Consider the following 21,452-nt stretch of genomic DNA (forward strand, 5'->3'; position numbering starts at 1 on the left):
CTCCCAACAACCAGGAGTTTTCTTCTGGGCACCTGACGTTTCTGCCATAGGGACTCGATCTGTTCTCCCCACTCCAGGACAGCCTTAAAGGTTGATGGTTGCTCTTAATGGTAGTGGCAGGGAGAATGTCCCACACCACCTGTCCCTCAGCACCCTGGGGCACGTCAGGGGCTGGAGGGACAGGGGCTGCTGCCCACTGCCAGCTGAATGGCGTGATGAATGGAGCTGTCCCTCCTCCCCACGGAGCCTTTGATCTCCTCCCCCCCGTGGGGAGGGGGCTGGGGCATCAAAGACATTTTTGTGGCATTAGAAAATCAGATAAACGCCATCTCACCTGCAGCTGGCTCTCCCACCCCTTCTACCCGGGCCAGGTTGGGGGAGGAACTCGAGGCAGAGACCCGTGGACACGGGAGGCCGGGCTGCAGCGAATTCTGACCCCTCGATCTCTTGAAAGTCTGCGACCTGCATTCTCCCGCTCGCTTACACGTGCCAGCGCTTGCGCGCACGCCCTGGAGCGGCTCCTCTTGCCGTCTCATTTCCCCCACCTCCCCGCCCCGGAACGCGGGCTTGAGAGGTGGAATGGCTGGGGAGCGAGAGCGGAGGCCCATGGCTTCCTCCCTTCTTCAAGGAGAGGCTGAGGAAGGGGCGTGCAGCACCGAAGAGGGACACGGAAAGAGATGACCCCTCCAGCATCCGCCTTTCGGGCTGTCCAGTTTGACAACCCTCGCCGAAGCACCCCGCGCCCCAGGCCAACTTCCTCTCTTGCCTCCGCGCCAGCATCTCCCTCTGCACCGCCCCCCGCCCCAAACTCCCTCATTCCTGGGAAGTTTTCTCTCTTTACAGTCAACAAACCTGTCAAACGTCTCCCTTCCAGCCCGTCCCCCATTCCTCAGCTCCTCTTTCTCCCCCCTTCACCCCTCTCTACTCTTCTTCCCCGCTCTTCCTTGCCCCCGACTCCTGGCGGCCGCGAGCGGCGGGGGACTCGAAGTCCGGGAGAGGCGAGGCGAGGGGGCGAGGCGGGCGGGTCCCACAGCCAGAAGCGCGCTGGGCCCCGCCCCGGCACCCCGCTCCCGCCCTCCACCGCGCTCCGCGCCCGCCGCCCCGGGGCGCACGGCTCGCTCCCCAGAGTCCCGCCGCCTGACTGTCGCAACTGCCACCCCCCTTCGGCCCCCTGCCCCCCGCCCCCGCCTCGGCCCCGCTCCCCTCCCACCCCCGCCCCCGGCTCTGATTTCTTCTCCCGAGCGAGCTCCGCAGGAGACACAGGCGCTGGCTGCCCCGTAAGCTCTCCGCCTCCGCCGCGCCCTCCTAGCCCGGGATGGGCCCCCCCGCCGCCGCCGGAGCCCTCGCCTCCCGGCCGCCGCGGTTGAGCTCGCCGCGCTCGCCCTGAAGCCCGGGCCCTCGCGCGCAGCGGTTGGCTCCGCAGCCTCGACCCCTGCCCACCCCAGCGGCCGTAGGGCGGTCACGATGCTGCCGCCCGCGCCCTCCCGCCTCGGGCTGCTGCTGCTGCTGCTCCTGTGCCCAGCGCACGTCGGCGGACTGTGGTGGTGAGTCCGGCTGTCCTGGAGCGGCTCTGGACGCTGGAGGGTGGGGACTCCGGGACCCAGGACCGATTGGGGTGTTCCGCAGCCTCCGGGCTCTACCTGCTTTCAGAGCCCAGCTTTCTGGCCCCCACCGGGGGCCTTTCTGAACGCCACTTCGAGGTTCCTAACCCCTGGGCACATTCTATTGTGTTTCCTCCTCCCGGATTCTCCCCCCGCCCCCGCCAAGTTATGCGCTCACCCAGCTCACCAAGGAACAGGCGGGTGGGTAAGAAAGAGCTTTCGGAAAGACACATACCCGAGGAAAAGAATGTGTGAGGAGGGCCCTGGATTCAGGGTAGGGGGCTGGATTTGGAGAAGACAGGAACGAGGTGGGAAGCCACAAGGCAGAGAGGACCACACAGCTGCCCCTTCCCCGCCCTGCTTTGCCTACCAACACACCAGCTTCTCTCCGGACTCCTGTGGAGTGGACCGTAGTGGCGAGAGAGGGAATATAAAGGGGAAAGTGAGTCAGGACCCTGGTTTTCTCTACCTCGTCCTACCCGAGCAAGGAAAAGGAGGAGAGGAAGGAATGGGACCCAGGCGCCCAGCCCTTCCAGACGTGGGGGTCATGACTGAAAAAAAAAATGTGCAGCCTGGGAGATAAGGGACCGGGAGGGTCCTACGGGAAGGGAGAGGGGCCTGGTCAGCCAAGGGACGGGGGCGTCTTCCTAGGCTTGGCCCTAGCTAGAAGGGACACCTAGGCAGTGAAGGTTGCGGGAGCTTCGAGCCCTGGGGGTGGGGCCGAAGCGGGGAAGGAGGGTGCCCGGCCGGGACGGCTCAGAGATCCAGATCCAGAGGACTTTTTTTCCCCTTGGTCTCCAGAGCCGCAAACCCTCGCCCGGAATAGCTCAGTGTTTAGAGAGGAGGGACTTGGACTACAACGCTGACGGGTTAGCCAATCTTAAGAAGGCAGGGTCGTGCCTATTTGCATATTGCCACGTGATTGGCTGGTTGTCGACCCTCCGCTCCTCCCTCGCCCCCCAGATTTGAAAGAGAGGCAGATCCCGGTGCTCTGGAGAGATAGGGAGTGGGATGCCCACACAGGGAGCGGCGGGCCGCAATCCTCCGTGATGCGGAGAGCCGTCCCACGCGAGTGTCACGGAAGGGGCGAACCGAGGACGACCCAGGTCCCAACTAGGGAACACATGCCCTTTGATCCGGCTTAGTATAATGCAGTGGCAGCTTCGAAGCAGATAGATCTAAGATCTAAACATTATGTTTGTGATCTTGGGCTAGTCACTTCCTTTCCCTACCTCTCAGTCTTGACTGGAAATAGGATAACAGTCTCCCTACCTGGCAGGCTTGCTGGGAAGGTTAGGTAGGAGGACGTGTAGAATAACAGGACCTTAGGAGGTACTTAGTATGTGCGGTGCCCTCCTCACAACCCAGCTTCTCCTGGCCAGGGTCCCCAGGATTGAAAAAGGGGATTCATTTAAATTTAAAATCCAGAGTTTCAAGGAAAATGTTGTAAAGGAATCTCTTTTCCCCATAAACGCCTTTCCTAACTTTGCCCTTTTTCAAGGTATGGGGATGGGGTCCCTCCCTGATGGCCATTGTCTTCCTTCCCCTCCCTCCCCGTCTGTCTAAATCATTCTTATCCTTACAGTTAAAATACCACTTCCACCCTGAAGCTGCCCCCTTGTCCTCCTTCCATTGGCTTCTCTGTGCTCCCACTGTATCACATACATTGGGCAACTATGCTAGTTACTGCATTTGGCTGACAACAGTCCTTTAGGTCTCTCTTCCCTGCTCCTGGAAGGCAGATACCTTGTCTTTAGGAGCCCTGAGGCCTAGGAGAGTGTTGGTGCTGGAGACGGGTTTGTGGAGTGTCATGGACAGGCTGATTCACCTTTCTGGGCTCTATATCTGTGGGGGTTCCTTTGTTCAGGAGGGACTCCTGGGTGGCAGCCAAGCCAAAGGAGAGCGGCCTGGTCCCTGAGAGACTGACCCTGAAGCTAGGAAGAAGGGAGTGGGGGAGGAGGTGACACGGGCAGGTGTGGGAGAACACAGAGGCCTTCATGGCCACAGCTGCAGGGTGTGCCGGGTGAGGAGTGAGGGGCCCCGGTGATAAGGTGTCCAACTGCCTTGCTCAGATGTGCCTCAGAGGGAATGAGCCTCTCCTGCCTGCCTTGGCCCCTTCACTCTCCTCTATTTATTTTGTTTTTCTTTCTTTATTTCTATATTTATTTATTTATTTATTTATTTATTTATTTATTTATTTACTTACTTACTTAGAGACAGAGTCTCGTTCTGTCGCCCAGGCTGGAGTGCAGTGGTGCGATCTTGGCTCATGGCAACCTGTCTCCCGGGTTCTAGTGATTCGCCTGCTTCAGCTTCCCAAGTAGCTAGTACTACAGGCGCCCACCACCATGCCTGGCTAGTTTTTGTATTTTTAGTAGAGACAAGGTTTCACCACGTTGGCCAGGCTGGTCTCAAACTCCTGACCTCAAGTGATCTGCCCACCTCGGCCTCCCAAAGTGCTGGGATTACAGCCATGAGCCACCACGCCCAGCCTCTTTTATTTTTTATTTTTTGAGATGGAGTCTCGTTGTGTCACCCAGGCTGGAGTGCAGTGGCACAATATTGGCTCACTACAGCCTCTACCTCCCGGCTCAAATGATTCTCCTGCCTCAGCCTCCTGAGTAGCTGGGATTAGAGGTGCCCACCACCACGCCTGGCGAAATTTTGTATTTTTAGCAGAGCCAAGGTTTCACCATGTTGGTCAGGCTGGTCTCAAACTCCTGTCCTCAAGCAATCTGCTCACCTTGGTCTCCCAAAGTGCTGGGCTTACAGGCGTGAGCCATTGCGCCTGGTCACCTGTCTATTTCTGACACTTCATCTCTTTGGTCTGAGCCCAGACCCCCTTCCCCTGGATCTTTGACTCTGCTTACACTCCTGATCCCTCCCCACCCCACCAGTGCCCTCCAAGGTCAAGTGTGGGTTGATGGGTTGGACCAATAATTCCCACTGGCCTGAGGCTCTTCCACTCCCCCAGCCCCCCAGTCTCACTTCAGCTGGCATCTTTCCCAGTAGGGACTTCCAGGCTGTTCCCCGATGCCCAGCACCTGCTTTCACTGGCCTTCTTCTCCCTACTTGTCAGAGAATCCTGGCCAGGTCAGAGCTCCAGTGCTGGCCAGGAAAGCAGCTGCAGCGGCCTCTTATATCCCACTCTGATATTCTAGCAGCAGCCAGGCTGGAAGCAGAGAGGACCCCAGGACCTTTGAGTGACTCGACTGTCTTGGTCAGGAAAGGGGAGTCCTGCAGGGGTGTGGCCCATGCCCTTGGAATTGGCTTGGAGACCTGACTCCAGGTTCCTGAGAAGTTTCTCTCCCACCTTTTTCACTCCCCCTCCTTACTCCAATGTGATGCATGCTTTCTAAACTCTGCCTCCAGGCCAGGCACAGAGGCTCAGTCCTGAAATCCCACCACTTTGGGAGGCTGAGGCGGGCAGATCACTTGAGGTCAGGAGTTCAAGATCAGCCTGGCCAACATGGTGAAACCCCATTTCTACTAAAGATACAAAAGTTAGCCAGGAGTGGTGGTGGGTACCTATAATCCCAGCTACTCGGGAGGCTGAGGCAGAAGAATCGTTTGAACCTGGGGGGCTGAGGTTGCAGTGAGCCGAGATCCATGCCACTGCACTCCAGCCTGGGTGACAGAACAAAACTCTGTCTCAATCAATCAATCAATAAAAATAAACTCTGCTTCCAGCCTCTCTGTCTTTCTCTCATCTGTAATAATATCTTTGTGAATTATAGAATCCCAGATTCCAGGACATTGGCCAGGCTCTCTGGAGGTCATCTTGTCCAGCCTCATTGCATCCAGGTTATCCAGCCTATGCTGTGGCCCTGTCAAACCCTGTCTTGGGAGTGAGGCAGAGAAGGAGAGCTTCCCAGTCACCAGTTTCCCGCTTCTGCTCTGCTCCCTGCTCCAGCCTTGCCCACCCCCAGGAAGTTCTTTACAACATCTGACCCATCGTTATTTATACCTCCAATCAATGAATGTAGAAAATAGCTCACTCTCATAGAATGGTCAAATCAATCGCTCTCTTCCCTCTTCCTCTTTCTGTTTTTTCTTTTCTTTTCTCTTCTCTTCTTTTTCTTTTCCTTTCCTTTCTTTTCTTTTCTTTCTTTTTGAGACAGTGTCTCACTCTCTCACCCAGGCTGGAGTGCAGTGGTGCGATCTCAGTTCACTGCAACCTCTGTCTCCAAGGTTCAAGTGATTCTCCTGCCTCAGCCTCCCAAGTAGCTGGGATTACAGGTGCCTGACACCACGCCAGCTAATTTTTTTTAGTATTTTTAGTAGAGACGGGGTTTCACCATGTTGGCCAGGTTGATCTTGAACTCCTCACCTAAAGTCATCTGCCTGCCTCAGCCTCCCAAAGTGCTGGGATAACAGGCATAAACCACTGTGCCCAGTCCTGTTTTATATTTTCTATGAAAGAAACTAAACCTCCCCTTGTTCCACTAGGGAAAACACCACCCAGTGTCACTCCCTTCCCCCATCCCATCTTGTCTTTCATCCACCCCCCTCCTGGAAAAGGAAATGGGAGCCAGAGGCCTAGGACAGCCTCATCTGGCCCCACAGGGAGGCAGGGAAAGGACCCCAGCTTCTTTGTGGCAGTCAGGTTTTCTAGCTGCCACCCCCAACCCAGGCTGGGCCTGACCACCCTTTCCCATCCTGTCTTTATCTGGGGCCCTGACCCATTGCGGGCAGTCCTGTTGCTGGCCCCTGCTGAGCTCCAGGGTGGGGTGCAGAAGGGGGTGGGTTGGCCATCCATTCCCCCCTCCAGGCCTCCCGCCTTGGCAGCTTCCCCTGAAGGGAGACAATGGGGCTGTGAGCAGAAAAGGGCAGGGGCAGAAGGAGGCTGGCCCAATCCAGGCCAGAGCATGCCCTGAGCCCACCAGAGTTCTGGCACTGAGACGTTTCCTGGGGGGTGCAGCCCCCTCCTGCCCTGTTCTCATCAGAAGCCAGGAGTTGGTGGGGAGAGGTTAGCAGGAGGTTTGCTCACCAGGCCCAGCAAGGCGGGGTTCCAGAATGTGCACTATGATGGAGAAATGCCACTGTGGAGGGGATGAGGCGAGGGCAGGGTTGTCAGGCTGGCGGAAGGGTGGCTGGAGGCACTCGGAACATAGACGCCTGTCCTTTGTGGGTCAGTGACAGCACCCCCAGCCTGCACCCTCCTTCCTGCCTAGGCCAGGCACTCCCTCGGGTGCTTCTCCAGAACTGCCAGAGGAGGAGCTGAGGGAGAGAAAGGCCTCTGGGAGGCTTCCACCTTGGCCTCTCTGGCTGGTTCCTCCAGCTCCGAGACCTCTGTTTAATCTAGAAAGTAGATCTAGAAAGCACTTAGAGACAATCAGGTCCAATATTTTCACTTACATGTGAAGGCGGCAAGGTCACGGACAGGCAGTGAAAAGATGACTTGCCCCTGGCCACCCAGAATCCAGGCAGCTCAGAGCTGGACTGAGTCCACCTCTGGCTCAGTATCTCATTCTTGTAAGGGGGTGGGAGATCAGGAAAGGGGCACAGGATCTTTCACAGGCCTCTCCTGCTCCCCCGTCCCACCCTCAGATAGGGCGAGTAGAGGGCCCAGGACAGTCTCCTGGGGCACCTTCGCCTGCTTCAGCCCTGACCAATAGGAAGCCCATTGCACAGCGAAGTCTGTCAGAGAAGGGAATGCCTCCACTTCTCCCAAGAGTGATGAAGACAGATGGGTGAGGAAGGGCAGAGGGAACCAAGTTGAGTTAGGAGTGGTGAGGGGGGAATGGGGTAGCTGGGGGGCAGTGGGGAGGCAGGGGTTAATGGAGCTGGGCATCACTGGCTTTGATGTGGTGGTTTGGGTGGGGGTAGGGGCTGGGGGAGGGGGAGCAGTAATTACCGAGTTAGACAGAGCAGGACAGGACAGGCGGGCGGGCACAGGCCCGGGCCCAGCCGCCTCAGCAGCCGTCAGGCAACATTTTTCTGCCCCTTCTCCACCACCAACCTCCCCCACCCCCACCCACAGCCCCAGGGCTCAGGGCTCCCTCTGCTGGCTTGTGGGAGGTGGGGTCAGTGTGGGGACCTTAGGAGCAGGGGCGGGGAAATAGAGGGAGGCTGACTTGGAGATCCTTCAGAGGGCATTGGGCAACCAGTGGGCTGTGATCCCTTTGGCCTCAGTGATCCACCCAGGAGGGCCTGCTGGGGAAGAGGAGGGTCCTAGAGGGTACATTTGGTCCAGGAGCAGGGCTGGATGGAGGAGGAGGAGACGCAGGGATCCAAGCTGAGAAGAAATAGCAGAGAGTTGGAGAAAAGGTTGTTCTTGGAAATCCACAATGCTGCCTGCACCCTACGGTTTGCCCTAAACTGGGCAGGCTCAAAAGATGAATAAGGGTGTGAGTGGGAAGACAAACACCAGTAGTTGGAGGAAGCCCACTCTCTGGACAGGTTCTCTGCATCTGTAATCCGGGAGGGAGGTGGATATTACTATTTTCATCATCCATCTAATGAAGACTAAGTGCCAACTTCACATGCTAGGGACTCACTCAACATCATAGAACAAGCAAATGGCAGAGCCCAGATCCAAACTCAAGTCTGGTGGATCCCAAAAAACCCTGAGTGTACTCCATGAATGCCCATGCATGAGCTTATTGTCTTTTGATGAGTTTTCTACCTAGTTGGAAAGATAAGACAAGCAAACATGAAAAATTAATTATACCACTGGCAGGATAACAGACACTCCCCTCCCCGCCACAAATGAGTGACACCTTGGGAGATGCATGGAGGAAGGTCGGTGGGGATTGGGGCCCAGGGAGGCTCCTTAGGGCAAGTGGGATCTGAGGTGAGTTTGGAGAGATGCTAAGATTTTGATGACTTAGGGTGGGTCTGAGTCCAGAAGTTTAGCGATGTTATCTGGAATATATTTGGAGTTAATCAACCCTGCTAGGAGTACGGGGCTGTGTGGAGGATGCTGTGGGAGGCCACCGGAAGTCTTCTGATATCTAACGTGCCCATTTCCCTACAGCACTGTTTGTGTTTGAAATATTCATCTACTGTGTCTTGCAATAGGGATCCCCCCACCAGTGGCCAGAGTCAGTTGTCTCCTGTCTTGCTCATCTGCATAACGAGGGTGACATGGGTGGGGCTGAACTGGGGGATCTCTGACATTGTTCTTGTCCCTCTGACTCAAGAGATGGAAAGGTAGGTTAGGCCAGAAATCTAGGACCTCCAGGGCTTAGGTCTACAGATGTTGCCAACAGGGACTGGCTGGCCCCTGATACCACATCCCTGGGCAATTGATCCTACCAACCATGGTCCTTAGTAGAGAGACCTTGGTGCAGGCCAAGCCGGTTAGAATGACCATCCATAGGCTTGCCCCTTCTTGTCCGCAACTTATTTCTTTCAGGGGTAGCCTCATTTTTTTCTATGCCCAGGAATGGCTGTTTGATGAGGATCCCAGATCCTATATATTGTGTATGACCACCACTGTGCGTCAGACCCAAAAACAGGCAAATTCTCCCAAAGGAGCACATCTTCTCTGGGCTGATCCCAGGCCAATGCTGACCCAAAGGCCTGAAAAGCAGAGTTCACTGTCTAAGGAAGCATAAAGGAAGGAAGGTGAAAGGTGAGTGGGGATGGGGGAGATATTACTTGATGTGGTGTCAAAAGCCAAAGTTATAGGGGGTATGTGAGTCTCTCATGCTAACTCCTCAGTTTTACTGAAGCCCACAAAAGGAACTGACTTGCTCAGAGTGGCTCAGCCCACACAGAGTTGACAGAAACCAGAGATCGGAAGCAAAGCTTGGTGTTTTGCCCAATGCCCCCTGCCACGCCCCTTCTGGAGTTTCATTTCCTATGTATTTAGGATGGGAGCAAGGACAGGAGGGCAGGGAACAAACTGGTCCCTTGGGATTCTAGCTGCTACTACTGCCCATCCCTCCCCCTGACCAGCTTGTAAACAAGTCTAGTTCCCAGGCAGCCAGCCAGCCTGGGGAGCCAGACCCAGACCAGGAACTGGCTCTGGGGCAGCCCCCCAGCCCCAGCCCCACCTCCTGAAAGTCCCTGGCCTCCATACTCCTCATGATTCTCCCTGTCTCTAGTCCCTGCGAAACAGAGAAGGTCAAGAGGTTTCTGTCTTTCTGTCTTGCTCATCTCCACTCCCTCCTGCCTTCTTAAGGGAGGAGGAGGGAGAGGAGAAGGATGGGGTAGAGTAACCTTGGGAAGATAAAGCCAGTCAACCCTGAGAAAGTAGGGAGTTAGCAGAGGGCAGGGTTGAGGAGGAGGGGCTGGGGAACTTAGAAGTAGGGGCAGCGGGGGTGGGGAAGATGAGCTTGCAGAGTCCCCGACTCACAGGTGGAGCCCCAGACATAAGGAGCTGGATGACTGCAGAGAGGACTCATTCCCTGCCTCTGACTCTCAGTGGGGGAAAAGAGCATGTTTGAGGAAATGAACTAGGAGTCATGAAATAAGATGTGGACAGGAGCCTGGGCTCAAGTGAGAACTTTCTCTTAGATGGCTTGTTTATTCATTCAAAACCACATATTAAATGATGTTTGTTGTATAATATACTACAGGTATTATTCACATATAGCACAGAATTCATACTATACAATTTCATTTGTAATACAAATTGGGGTTGGGGGAGGATATAAACTAAGTACCTAAGTCTTCCAGGAGATGCAAAGGAAAATAAGGCAGTCCTAATGCTCAAAAAGCTCATGGTCTTATCTCCTGACCCTGCACAGCCATGTTGGAAGCTGCCTCCAATCCTTCTTATAATGAGGTAGGATATATGGGCAGCGGAGGGACAGATAGATGGATGGATCCATAGAGACCAATCAACTCTCAAAAGTCACTGGGTCACTGGGGTGCCCTGACCCACCCTCCATTGCTTTACTTATCTAGGCTGGGAAAGGGTGGGGGCCAGTGCTGGGCTGGTCTTAAGTACACAGGAAGGAAGATGTGGACTGTAGCCTCTCCATTGAGAGACATCTGGTTCCTGAGCTACTTGGGTAAGGATGACAGCAGCAACCTGATTTTGTGTGTGTGTGTGAGTGTGTGCGCGCGCCATGAGAATGCATGCGCACACACACGTGTTTGTGTTGTAGACCGTAAAGGACTGAGCTTATTACACATCTTCCTGCACCACCTCTTCAAGCACTTCTGTCCTTAGTGTTGAGATTTCTACCTTAAGACCTAAATTCCTCTTGCTTCTATTTAAGACCATCACATTTCATTGTTGTGGAGCCAGAACATGCCTGGGCAGCCTGTACTTGTGGAGCAAATGGGGACAGTGGGGCGGATATGCACTAAAGCAACACTGAAAAGTAGGCCACCTTGACCTCTGGCACCACCTACCAGCATTCTCTATATTTTCTATCTCCTGGGACCCCTACCCCCACCCAGTTTTTTTTTTCTGCCCTCTGCTGAAGAACTTTTGGGTGGTCTCTAATTACCCTCTGTTCCCAAACGCTCTACTCATTCCTTTGAGATGGGGATCCCAGCTAAGTGTTCAAATAGGAGCAAGCTGATGAAAGTGGTTCCCCAGGTGTGAATCCCTACAGAATTAACCTTCAGGGGTCTGCTGTACAGAAACGAAATGTCAGCTCTCTCCTCAGGCAGAATGAATGTCAGGAGTGGAGGGATTTCTGGAAGTGCATGAAACTTCCCATGGAGTCTTCCCCTACCAAGCCAAACGTTGCCTGCCCCCCAGCAGTGATGTCACCCCAATAGGTAGGGCTTGGTTCACTGCCATTCTGCTCAGAGAAGGCAACAGATCCTTGGCCGTGTGTGGTGGCTCATGCCTGTAATCCCAGCACTTTGGGAGGGCAAAGCAGGCAGATCACCTGAAGTCAGGAGTTTGAGACTGGCCTGGCCAACATGGTGAAACCTTGTCTCTACTAAAAGTACAAAAAAATTAGCCAAGCACGGTGGTGCACGCCTCTAGTCCCAGCTATTTGGGAGGCTGAGACTTGAGAATTGCTTGAACCTGGGCAGTGCAGGTTGCAGCAAGATGAGATCGCGCCAGCGCACTCCAGCCTGGGTGACAGAGCGAGACTGTCTCAATTTAAAAAAAAAAAAAAAAAAAGCCACAGATCCTGGAGCAGGAGAAGGGTCAGTGTCACCTACTTTCCAACAATGCTTCAGAGACCTGGCCCCCAGCTCCTTCCTCCTGCTCTCCAGTTCAGGGACACAGAAGATATCAGGGTAGGAGGTCCCACCTTAGAGATGAAAGCCCAACACACCCATTTTACAGGAGAAACTTGGGCTACGGAGGGGGTGTGACTTTTCTCAGCAAGGCTCCATTCCGTACCCATTCTGACATCTTGTGGCATTCTCTCTTCCTGGGATTGTTCTTGCCTTTCATCCGGGCTGTTCAGCTGACACATATCCAGCTTGTGGTCCACTAGGACCATATCATTCCTTGATACTGCTTACTTTTCTTTGGTATCTCTTGATGACACATACTTTCTTTCCCTTGACAGCCTTCTTGATCTTTCTCCTGTGATTTATTTTCCTTGTCACCCTTTTGGGCTACACGTTTGAGTTTTAACTTTGGTTTACCTGGTGCCAGCTGCTTTCACCTTCAGTCAAGTTTCTATAAGGATTTATTTACAAAGATGTGCGCAGGAAGATAAGATTGAATCTTTGCTCTGTAGCAATTATCAGAATAGACTAGTTAAGAGGGGACGCAGACATGGAATAGTAGGAGAGCCAGGCAGGACAATCTCAAGTGCAGTTTGGGGGTAGGGTGGGAGGGCATGTCTCAGCTCCCGGCTGGGGGCTAAGTAGGGCTGGTCTCCCTCCCTTCCACCCCAAGCCCTTATAAGGGTTATACCCCTGACTTGCTATTATCTGCTTTCCAGGGCTGTGGGCAGCCCCTTGGTCATGGACCCTATCAGCATCTGCAGGAAGGCACGGCGGCTGGCCGGGAGGCAGGCCGAGTTGTGCCAGGCTGAGCCGGAAGTAGTGGCAGAGCTAGCCCGGGGCGCCCGGCTCGGGGTGCGAGAGTGCCAGTTCCAGTTCCGCTTCCGCCGCTGGAACTGCTCCAGCCACAGCAAGGCCTTTGGACGCATCCTGCAGCAGGGTCAGTGTGGGGAGGGGGCGGAAGTGGGGCTGCTTTCTCCAGGCTGGGGGACCCGAGGAGTGGGGAGCTGGTTCGCTGAAGTTGCCTGAGCCCCACTTCCCCGTCGCATGTATCTGGGCACTCTGCAAGGACCCTGCCTCCCAGGCCCCTGGTCCCAGGTTTCAGGTCCCAGGCCCCAGCTGACCGCCCCAACCCGTGCTGATTGCACCTCTGCATTCGCAGACATTCGAGAGACAGCCTTCGTGTTTGCCATCACCGCGGCGGGCGCCAGCCACGCCGTCACGCAGGCCTGTTCCATGGGCGAGCTGCTGCAGTGCGGCTGCCAGGCGCCCCGCGGGCGGGCCCCTCCCCGGCCCTCCGGCCTGCCCGGCACCCCCGGACCCCCTGGCCCCGCGGGCTCCCCGGAAGGCAGCTCCGCCTGGGAGTGGGGAGGCTGCGGCGACGACGTGGACTTCGGGGACGAGAAGTCGAGGCTCTTTATGGACGCGCGGCACAAGCGGGGACGCGGAGACATCCGCGCGTTGGTGCAACTGCACAACAACGAGGCGGGCCGGCTGGTGCGTAGGGGCACGACGGAGTGAGTGTGTGCGGAAATGTGAGTGTGCCCGCAGGAGCGTGCTTGAGAAAGTGTGGGCAGGAGTGAGGGCGTGTAGGTGGAGGGGGCGTTAATGTGTGGGGGAGTGGGCATGTGCGGAAAGACGGGCTGCAAGCATGGATGGACATGTGGGAGGAGGGGTGTCCAACCTCAAGAAGGAGTCACTTGGGGGTCTGAGAAGGCCAGATGCTGGGCGGTACAGTGGGCAGAATGGGGAAGGGATACTCAGGGAATAGGACTGAGGGTCTTTAGTGACCCCAGGTAGAGAGGGCACAGCTTCAAGACAGGACAGGTGAAGCAAAGCTTGCAGTGGGTAGGGGGTCTGGATGCCTGGGCAGGGGCAGAGGAATAAAACAAAGGTGGGGATGAAAGACAGGATAGAAGCTAGGGCAAGGTCTGGGGACTGGGTAGAGGGAAGTCAGGGAGAGTGAGAGAGGCCTAGAAAGAGTTTGAACATGTCTGAGGGGCAATGGAAAAGAGCGAAGGACAGGGAACCAATCCTGGTGGAGGTTGGAGGGAGTCAGGTGGAGGCCAGGACAGCTGTGACCAATTCTGGGCACTTGCCAACTGGCTGCCCAGCAACCCCAGCCCAGGTCTCACCTGCCCAGAGCTATGGCAGCCTCTCCTCTCCCCTCTGTATTGAGGAGAGCCCCAGGAGCTCTCCTTCAGGAGCAAGAAGGTTGTCTGGGTGTGATGGTTCCAGGAGGGAGCAGGGTAGACTCAGGCTGTGGACAAAAGGTCAGGTTAGCCCCTGGATTCTGAGCTTCCAAAAATGATTTTCTTGGGCCATCAATCCTTGGTGGGGTTGGAAAATCTTAGACCCTGCTTCAAACAGTGAATAGGGGAGAGGCCGCCTGGGTTCCACTCTCAGTACTGCATTCCCAGCCGGCCCTCCTGCACCCTATGCCTCAGTTCTAGGGTTCTCCAGGGACACCGCCATACATACCGTGTCCTCTAGGGTTCGGGCCTGAGGCATCGGGCAGGGAGAGGAGGGGGCCCGAAGAGGAATGTCCGGACAGGCCCAGAGGGCTGGGGCGGGATGGCGGAGACAGACGCCCAGGCGGCTGGCTCTGCATCTCTGTTCAGCCCCGCCTGGGGCTGTGAGGGGTAGGAATGAGGGGGCCAGGTTGGCAGGGGGCTAGGCCTCCACAGCTGCCACCTCCCCCCTCCTCCAGAGAGAATCTCATCCCTGCTGTCCATTCTGCTTTCTCCCCCACCCCCTGGCTTTGGACCCTGGAATCTCTGCGCTGCATATTGTCCCCCGTCTCCCTGCTTCGTCATCATCATACTACTCCATCCTCACCATTCCTCCTGCTCCTCCCTTCCGAGCTGTCCTTTCCTTGATTTCCTCCTCCTGAACTTGCGGTCTCCTTTTGTCTGCATTTTCCTCTTCCTTTCACTTCCCATTCCCAATCTTATTTTCTGTCCATCCACTGGGCCCTTCCCTGCACCCCCATCTGTCCACATGCGTCCGCCCCTCTGCTCCCCGCAGGCCGTACGGAGCCACACGCGCACCGAGTGCAAATGCCACGGGCTGTCGGGCTCGTGCGCGCTGCGAACCTGCTGGCAGAAGCTGCCTCCGTTTCGCGAAGTGGGCGCGCGGCTGCTGGAGCGCTTCCACGGCGCCTCACGCGTCATGGGCACTAACGACGGCAAGGCCCTACTGCCCGCCGTCCGCACGCTCAAGCCGCCGGGCCGAGCGGACCTCCTCTACGCCGCTGATTCGCCCGACTTCTGCGCCCCCAACCGACGCACCGGCTCCCCCGGCACGCGCGGCCGCGCCTGCAATAGCAGCGCCCCGGACCTCAGTGGCTGCGACCTGCTGTGCTGCGGCCGCGGGCACCGCCAGGAGAGCGTGCAGCTCGAAGAGAACTGCCTGTGCCGTTTCCACTGGTGCTGCGTAGTGCAGTGCCACCGCTGCCGTGTGCGCAAGGAGCTCAGCCTCTGCCTCTGACCCGCCGCCCGGCACCTAGACTGACTTCGCGCAGCGGTGGCTCGCACCTCCGGGACCTCAGGGCACCGGCACCGGGCGGCGCTCGAGCCCAGCCTCTCCCTGCCAAAGCCCAACTCCCATGCCTCAGGAAATGGTGAGGCGACGGACTTGAGAGAACACCCACCTACGAAGGCCCAGGGCGCCGGACGGCCCCGAAAAGGCGCTCCGGGAGCGTTTAAAGGACACTGTACAGGCCCTCTCTCCCCTTGGCCTCTAGGAGGAAACCAACAAGTCAGTCTAAAGGCCTCTGGATACTGGGCTCCCCAGAACTGCTGGCCACGGGATGGTGGGTGAGGTTAGTATCAATAAAGGTATTTAAACCACTAGGGCTGGACCCACAGTTTGCGGGGAGACCCATCTTCAGGCTGCCAGGCTCCAGAAGAAGGTAGTTTTGCTAGAACTAGCACCTTAGGGGCCATCACCTGGGTCCCTGTCTCCCGACCAGGTTGGCCTCTCCTGGAAACTCACTATCCCCCCTTGGTATTCTTCTTGTTCACTCCTGTCACACATCTAGGGCCTGGATCTGCAAGCCGGAGAAGAACTAGCAATTCCTTTTTAAAGGGACAGGGGCATCAGAAGCTTCCGATGGTATGCTCAGCTCTCAAACTCGTCCTTGTCTTAACTTTTAGGGGATTGTGTCTGTTTCTGTGACTCCTGGGGAATTTCTGGGTAAACTTTTGGGGATACCTAAGCCCATGGGATTAAAGCACTTTATAAACTGTAGAATGTGATGAACACATGTTATTAGCTCCACCAGGTTTTGTTACCATCAAAACTAACTTCACCCCCATTCACATTGAAAAGACTGCCCAGAACAGCATTTCTAATCACACTTAGAGGGAGAGGAAGCAAGTTTGTCCCAACATTTCTCTTGGCACCCAGTAATATTTCCTTCCTTCTGGTTCCTCTTGGGAAGCTGATGGTGAAAGTGAGGAGACAGAGAGCAGTTCTGGATTCTCCAGAGCTGAAGCTTGAGCTCTCATCTTCCTCCAGAGAGAAAGAGGGAGGGCATAGCCCAGCTTCCAGGACTCAGAGCCTCCAACTTTCCTCCAGTCCAAATACTGCAATGGGGAATGATTCCCCCATGAAGGTATGGAAGACAAAAAAAAAAAAAAATGAGCTTTGGGGTCAGACACTCTGGGTTTGCAGTTGGTGCTGCTGCTTAGAACTTTACAACATAGGCCAAGTTAGCCTCATTTTCTTTATACAAAGGGATTTCGCTCTGTTTCAGTTATCCATTGCTACATAACAAACAACCCCAAAGTAATTACTTCTCAGGATTTTTGAGGTCATGATTTGTCAGAACTCAGCTCGGTAAGTCCGCTCTATGCAGCAGAACCATTGGCCTGGGTTCACATGGCTGCATTCTGCTGCAGTATTGGCTGTGCTGTGCTGGACAGTCCAAGAAGCCCCCACTCACATGTCTAGGACACAGAGCTTCTCTTGTGCTCTCATTCTCTCCATGTGGCTAACTTGGGCTTCCTTGCTGCATGTTAGCCTTAGGATAGTCAGACTTCTTACATAAGACTGACTTTTTTTTTTTTTTTTGAGACGGAGTCTCACTCTATCCCCCAGGTTGGAGTGCAGTGGCAGGATCTCGGCTCATTGCAAGCTCCGCCTCCTGGATTCATGCCATTCTCCTGCCTCAGCCTCCCAAGTAGCTGGGACTACAGGCGCCTGCCACCACACCTGGCTAAGTTTTTTGTATTTTTAGTAGAGATGGGGTTTCACTGTGTTAGCCAAGATGGTCTTGATCTCCTGACCTTGTGATCTGCCCGCCTCAGCCTCTCAAAGTGCTGGGATTACAGACGTGAGCCACCGCGCCTGGCCAAGACTGGCTTTTAAAAGAGAGTGTACCAAACTTGAAGGCAGAAGCTGTAAGTCTCTTAAGTCCAGCTTTGGAAGTTACATAGCATCACTGTAACTCTGTATTGGTCAAAACAGGTCACAGAGCCAGGCAAAATTCAAAAGGAGGGAAAATTAATTCCACCTCTCAATGGGAGGAGTGGCAAAGAATTTGCAGCCATCATAATCTGTCCCACACCCTCGCAGGATTGTTGGGATAATTTTTTTTTTGAGATATGAAAGACTGTAGCATAGCTCATGATACATAATTTGTCAAACATATGTTTAATAAATGATAGTTACTGTGAGAATGGGGATAGACATATGATGCTTTGCAGATATTGGGCAGGCCCTGATTGCAAATGAAGGTACCTGACTTTTAGCTGAGGCCAAACAGAATTAATGAATGGCTCTTATACCAGGGAAGTCCAGAGGTTAGTTTGAATTCAGGTACAACTGAACCCAGGGGCTCACATGGTGTCACAAGCTTCTTTCTCATCTCCTTCCCTCTCCCTCACCTCTGCATCTATTGTTTCTGCTTATCTCTGCCTCTCTTGGCATACTGTCCTCATTGTCTCCTCCTGCAGACTTTCTCCATGACAGCTCTATATGCAGTCTTAGATCCAAAAAAAGGAAGAATGACCTTCCCAGTTGTCTCCAACAGAAGTCCCAAGGACTTCTGTTCAGCTTGGTCATTTGCCTATTCCTGAACCAATAATGGTGTCCAGGGAGATGATGTCTAGGGAGATGCCTGCAATTGACAGCCTCTCTAGAACCACAGGGGGGCGGGGTGGGCGCCGGGAGCAAAGCACAGTTCTTCAAATAAAACAGAAGGAAAGGGAGCTTATTCTGGATGTGACAGACTGTGGCTTCCAGGACCCCTGTCCTTCCCCCGCAGTGCCCCTGCATTCACTTGGTGACCTAGCCTGCTTCAACCCTCAAGGCTCATGGTGGGGAGGGGTGTCAGGCTGCAGTGGGAAGGTTGAGGCGCCAGGGTTTTCCTTTCTGCCTCTTCTTGGCTCCCTTGGGTCAAATGTCTGGGCTTCAGAGAAGTCATGGAGAATTTGGACTTAGAACTCCTTGACCAAAGGAAACTCTGTTAACTTACCAAAGGAGACAGTGGAAATACATTATGGTCCACATAGAGGATAAATGAAGCTCCCTGAGGGCAAGGTTTATAAGATCTGCCTTCCCCAAAGCTCTGCTCTTATCTTCAAACAAAAAAAACCCCCAAAACCCAAACTCCTGCACTTCTCTCAGAGACCACCAGGGGGCATGCGGAGCCCAGCTTCTCTATTAACACAGAGAGACAGGACCTGCAGGACATCTGGGAAACTCAAGGGAGTGGCGGGCAGGAGAGGATAGGACTGAAAGGAAGCAAGGACCTACAAACAGCTTGGGTCAAGCTTCTAGGGTTCCAGACTGTCTGAGACGTCTGGGCAGGCCCAGACCTAGGGCTGGGATGCCAGCCTTCCGGTCTCTACCACTGCTGGGTCCTGCAGGGGGTGAGATAGGGTGGATGATGCTGGACATCTTCCTCCACAATGCCAGAGAGGGAAGCTGGGAAAGTGGCATGAACTGGCACCACCCTAGGCAGGTTAAAAGGAATTCAGAGGAAGTAGTATGATACAATGAAAAATGCCTCGTTTGCTAGCTTGACCTTGGTCAATCAGTTAACCTTTCTGAGCACTTCCTATCACCTAATAGGGGTCCCTGATTGCTTTTTAGCACATTGGGAGAATGCACTTCCATCTTTAAACTGCTGGTCACATGTTACTAGTCCATCTTCTGTGACCAAGCCCTGAAGGCGTCTGGGCACTGCCTTCTATGAAGATTGGGAATGATGACCTGGGAGGCACCATTGGGACTTCTAGCCTCATCTTCTTTGAGCCCTGAGATAGATCTGTGCTCTGTCCTTGCTGCCTGGGAAGGGGCCGGAAGTAGAGCTCCCACCACCCCCCACCCCTGCTCATCCAGCTGCTCAGCCCCAGGCAGTCTGAGCCATCAAAGTCCCCTGCTGGCTGAGTGGCAGGGGACATGTGGAACTGGGGAGATGGGGGAAGTGCACAGAGGCACCCCAGATGTGCGTGTGACCACATCAGGAACAGGCAGAACACAGGCAGATGGGTGAGGAGGCCGAGTGGAAGGCCTAGGATCAGCCTGAGACCACGGGCTCGGGGAACATTTCCCTTCTCTTTCAATGACCAAATACATTAGGAGTTTGGGGAGACTGGAGCAACAAGCCATTCCCCCTTACCTTGCTGAGGGTTGGTGGCCCCTAAGGCCTGGACAACGGAATGAAGAGCCCCCCTATTGGTCTGTGGCTCCTTGGCTTTCTTCTACCCCAAGACAAACTTCTCCAGCTGGGCACCAGGACTGGGCTGGGGCTGGACTGGTCTAGGCTCGGGTTGTGAGGGTCCCACCTGTTCTCACTCCCATGCTTCCCCGGCCCTTCCTCCCTGTGACCTTCTCCAGAGCTGCCACAGCTGGAACCATTCTCCAAGCTGCCTTTCATCCCCAGTGCTCCCCCGCCCCCCAGTGGCCCCTGTAATTGTGGTCTTAGGCGGCGGCTGCGGGGGCTGGGGCTGGGCTGAGGGCCAGGGCCCAGGGCAGGGCCAGGGTGGGGACTAGGGGGTGCCGATAGGGGCTTGGCCATGGTGTGGGTCATATGGGGCTGGAACCCCAGCTGCAGACATTCTCTGGGCCTCACCTACATACTTGCCAAGGCTCTGGACTGACACAGACCCTCCCCTCCCTTCACTGAGAAGTGCTCTGACTTGGGTACTCCTAGACCCTCCTGACACCAGGGCAGAGCCACGCCTGAGTGCAAGCCTCAGGAATCACTGTTTGCCTCCTGAGTTGTTTTTTTTAAGAAAAGGTCTTCTCTGTCTCCTTTGCATCTCTGTATTTCACAGACAGTGGAGGTGGGGGAGCAAAGAGACCCCCCTCATCAGAGAGATGCCAAAGGAAACTAAATCAGCTCCTCAACCAGGTCAGCAGCATTTCCCAAAAGGAGTCCCCACCAGAATCACTGGGGATGCTAGCTAGAAAGACAGACCCCCAGGCCTTTCCCTGGAAAGGCTGATTCAACTGCATGGGGCCTGGAATCTGCATTCCCGCAATGGCCCACCCCAGGGGATACTTGTGCTGCATCAAGCGTGGGAAATGCTAGTGTGAGTGGAGGATGGAGAATAAGGACATCTGCAAGCTGATTAAGAATCCCTTCCCTGTGTCATGTTCTTAATTCTTTCTGGGCCTCAGTATCCCCAACAGCCAGTGAGAACATGACTCTCCAGCTTGCTGGTGTCTTCTCCCATCCTGAGCTGGTGCCTGCCTCCTGTGTTGAGTCTGGTCCCACCCCTACCCTTACCGCTTACCCTTCTCAAATGCTAGTCCCAAGCTGTCCCCGTTTCTGCAGCATGGTGGGGAGAGTGGGGAGGGCAGGGGGCAGTTGGGGTCAAATAAGGCTCTGGCTGACGCAGTCTGCTTGCTGCCCCTGGCTGTTTTCCTGCAGTCCAGCCAGACTGCTCCCCACCCCGCACTGCCCCACCCCCACCCCCAGCAGCCTCAAGCCCTTAATTCCTGACAGCTGCGGTGGCTGCCGGCAGAGATGAGGGGGAAAGGAGGGGGGAGTATGCCGTCAGCCTGCTGTTGCTCAGGCTGCCCCCACCACCTGACAGTCTGGGGACAAGGAGGGCCCCACCCCCCCCTTCAATTCCCCAGGGATGGGCAATTCCAGGAATGGGCACTTTTTTGTCTCTGAGCCCAGAGGCTCCCATAGTTTTGTCCCTAAGCCAGCAGGGGCTCTCTTCAGAGAGAGGGGCGTGTGTGTAAAGTGTGGGAGGCTTGTGCCCATTTTACAGAGGAGGATGCCGAGGGCACAGGGCAGGAGCAGGATCCACTATTAAGGCCCAGGCTAGCAGCAGAAACAGAAGGCAGAGCTGCCTTTCCCCTACCTTCTGGCTCTCAGGCCCTTGCTTGGGCCCAGCACACTTGCCCTATATCGAGGAGGGGCCCAGTGTTCAGTTGGGGTGGAGGGACAGGAAGATATCTCAGCGAGAAGTAGACCTGAGCCAGGAGGCTGGTATTAGGGAGCTCCTAGAGGACCATGTGCAGGTGGGGCCAGGGAGGGCCAGGACAAGACAGAGTATCTACGGGCGCAGGCAGGCAACACTCAGTGTTGGGGCGGCAGCTGCTGCGCTGGGAGTCAGGAGAGCTGCGTTCAGTGCTAGTTCTTCCGCTAATTTGCTGTGTGATCTCTTTGAGCCTCGATATTTTCTTGTGAAATAAAGGGGAGCTAAGTAAACTATCTCAAGGGCCACTTCTAGGGTTAAAAGGCTCTCCAACGCCTCCTCCCAGGGCGTGCCACCCAGGGCG

At 55.2% G+C, this 21,452-nt stretch overlaps 1 protein-coding gene across 2 annotated transcripts; it reads left to right on the plus strand.

The window, feature by feature from the left end:
• The first annotated feature begins 1,254 nt into the window (after nt 1–1,254).
• WNT6 (Wnt family member 6) lies at nt 1,255–15,953 on the plus strand. Of its 2 annotated transcripts, XR_006691161.3 has the most exons (5): nt 1,255–1,544; nt 12,422–12,642; nt 12,865–13,199; nt 14,730–15,525; nt 15,745–15,953. XR_006691161.3 is itself a non-coding variant. In XM_045367740.3 (4 exons), the coding sequence occupies exons 1-4, from the start codon at nt 1,465–1,467 to the stop codon at nt 15,189–15,191; spliced, it is 1,098 nt and encodes a 365-aa protein (XP_045223675.1). In that variant the 5' UTR covers nt 1,255–1,464; the 3' UTR covers nt 15,192–15,554. The 2 variants fall into 2 exon arrangements, 1 of the variants encoding a protein (XP_045223675.1); XM_045367740.3 differs by lacking the exon at nt 15,745–15,953 and having other exon boundaries at nt 14,730–15,554.
• The last annotated feature ends 5,499 nt before the right edge of the window (nt 15,954–21,452 follow it).

Source organism: Macaca fascicularis, chromosome 12 (assembly GCF_037993035.2).
Source record: "Macaca fascicularis isolate 582-1 chromosome 12, T2T-MFA8v1.1".
NCBI classification, from domain to species: Eukaryota; Metazoa; Chordata; class Mammalia; order Primates; family Cercopithecidae; genus Macaca; species Macaca fascicularis.

Bases quoted from the DNA above. Each gene is read 5' to 3' on its own strand.
- WNT6 (XM_045367740.3), top strand. From the start codon at position 1,465: ATGCTGCCGCCCGCGCCCTCCCGCCTCGGGCTGCTGCTGCTGCTGCTC. The intron at 12,643-12,864 runs GTCAGTGTGGGG...CTGCATTCGCAG, and splicing joins TGGACGCATCCTGCAGCAGG to ACATTCGAGAGACAGCCTTC. The intron at 13,200-14,729 runs GTGCGTAGGGGC...TGCTCCCCGCAG, and splicing joins ACAACGAGGCGGGCCGGCTG to GCCGTACGGAGCCACACGCG.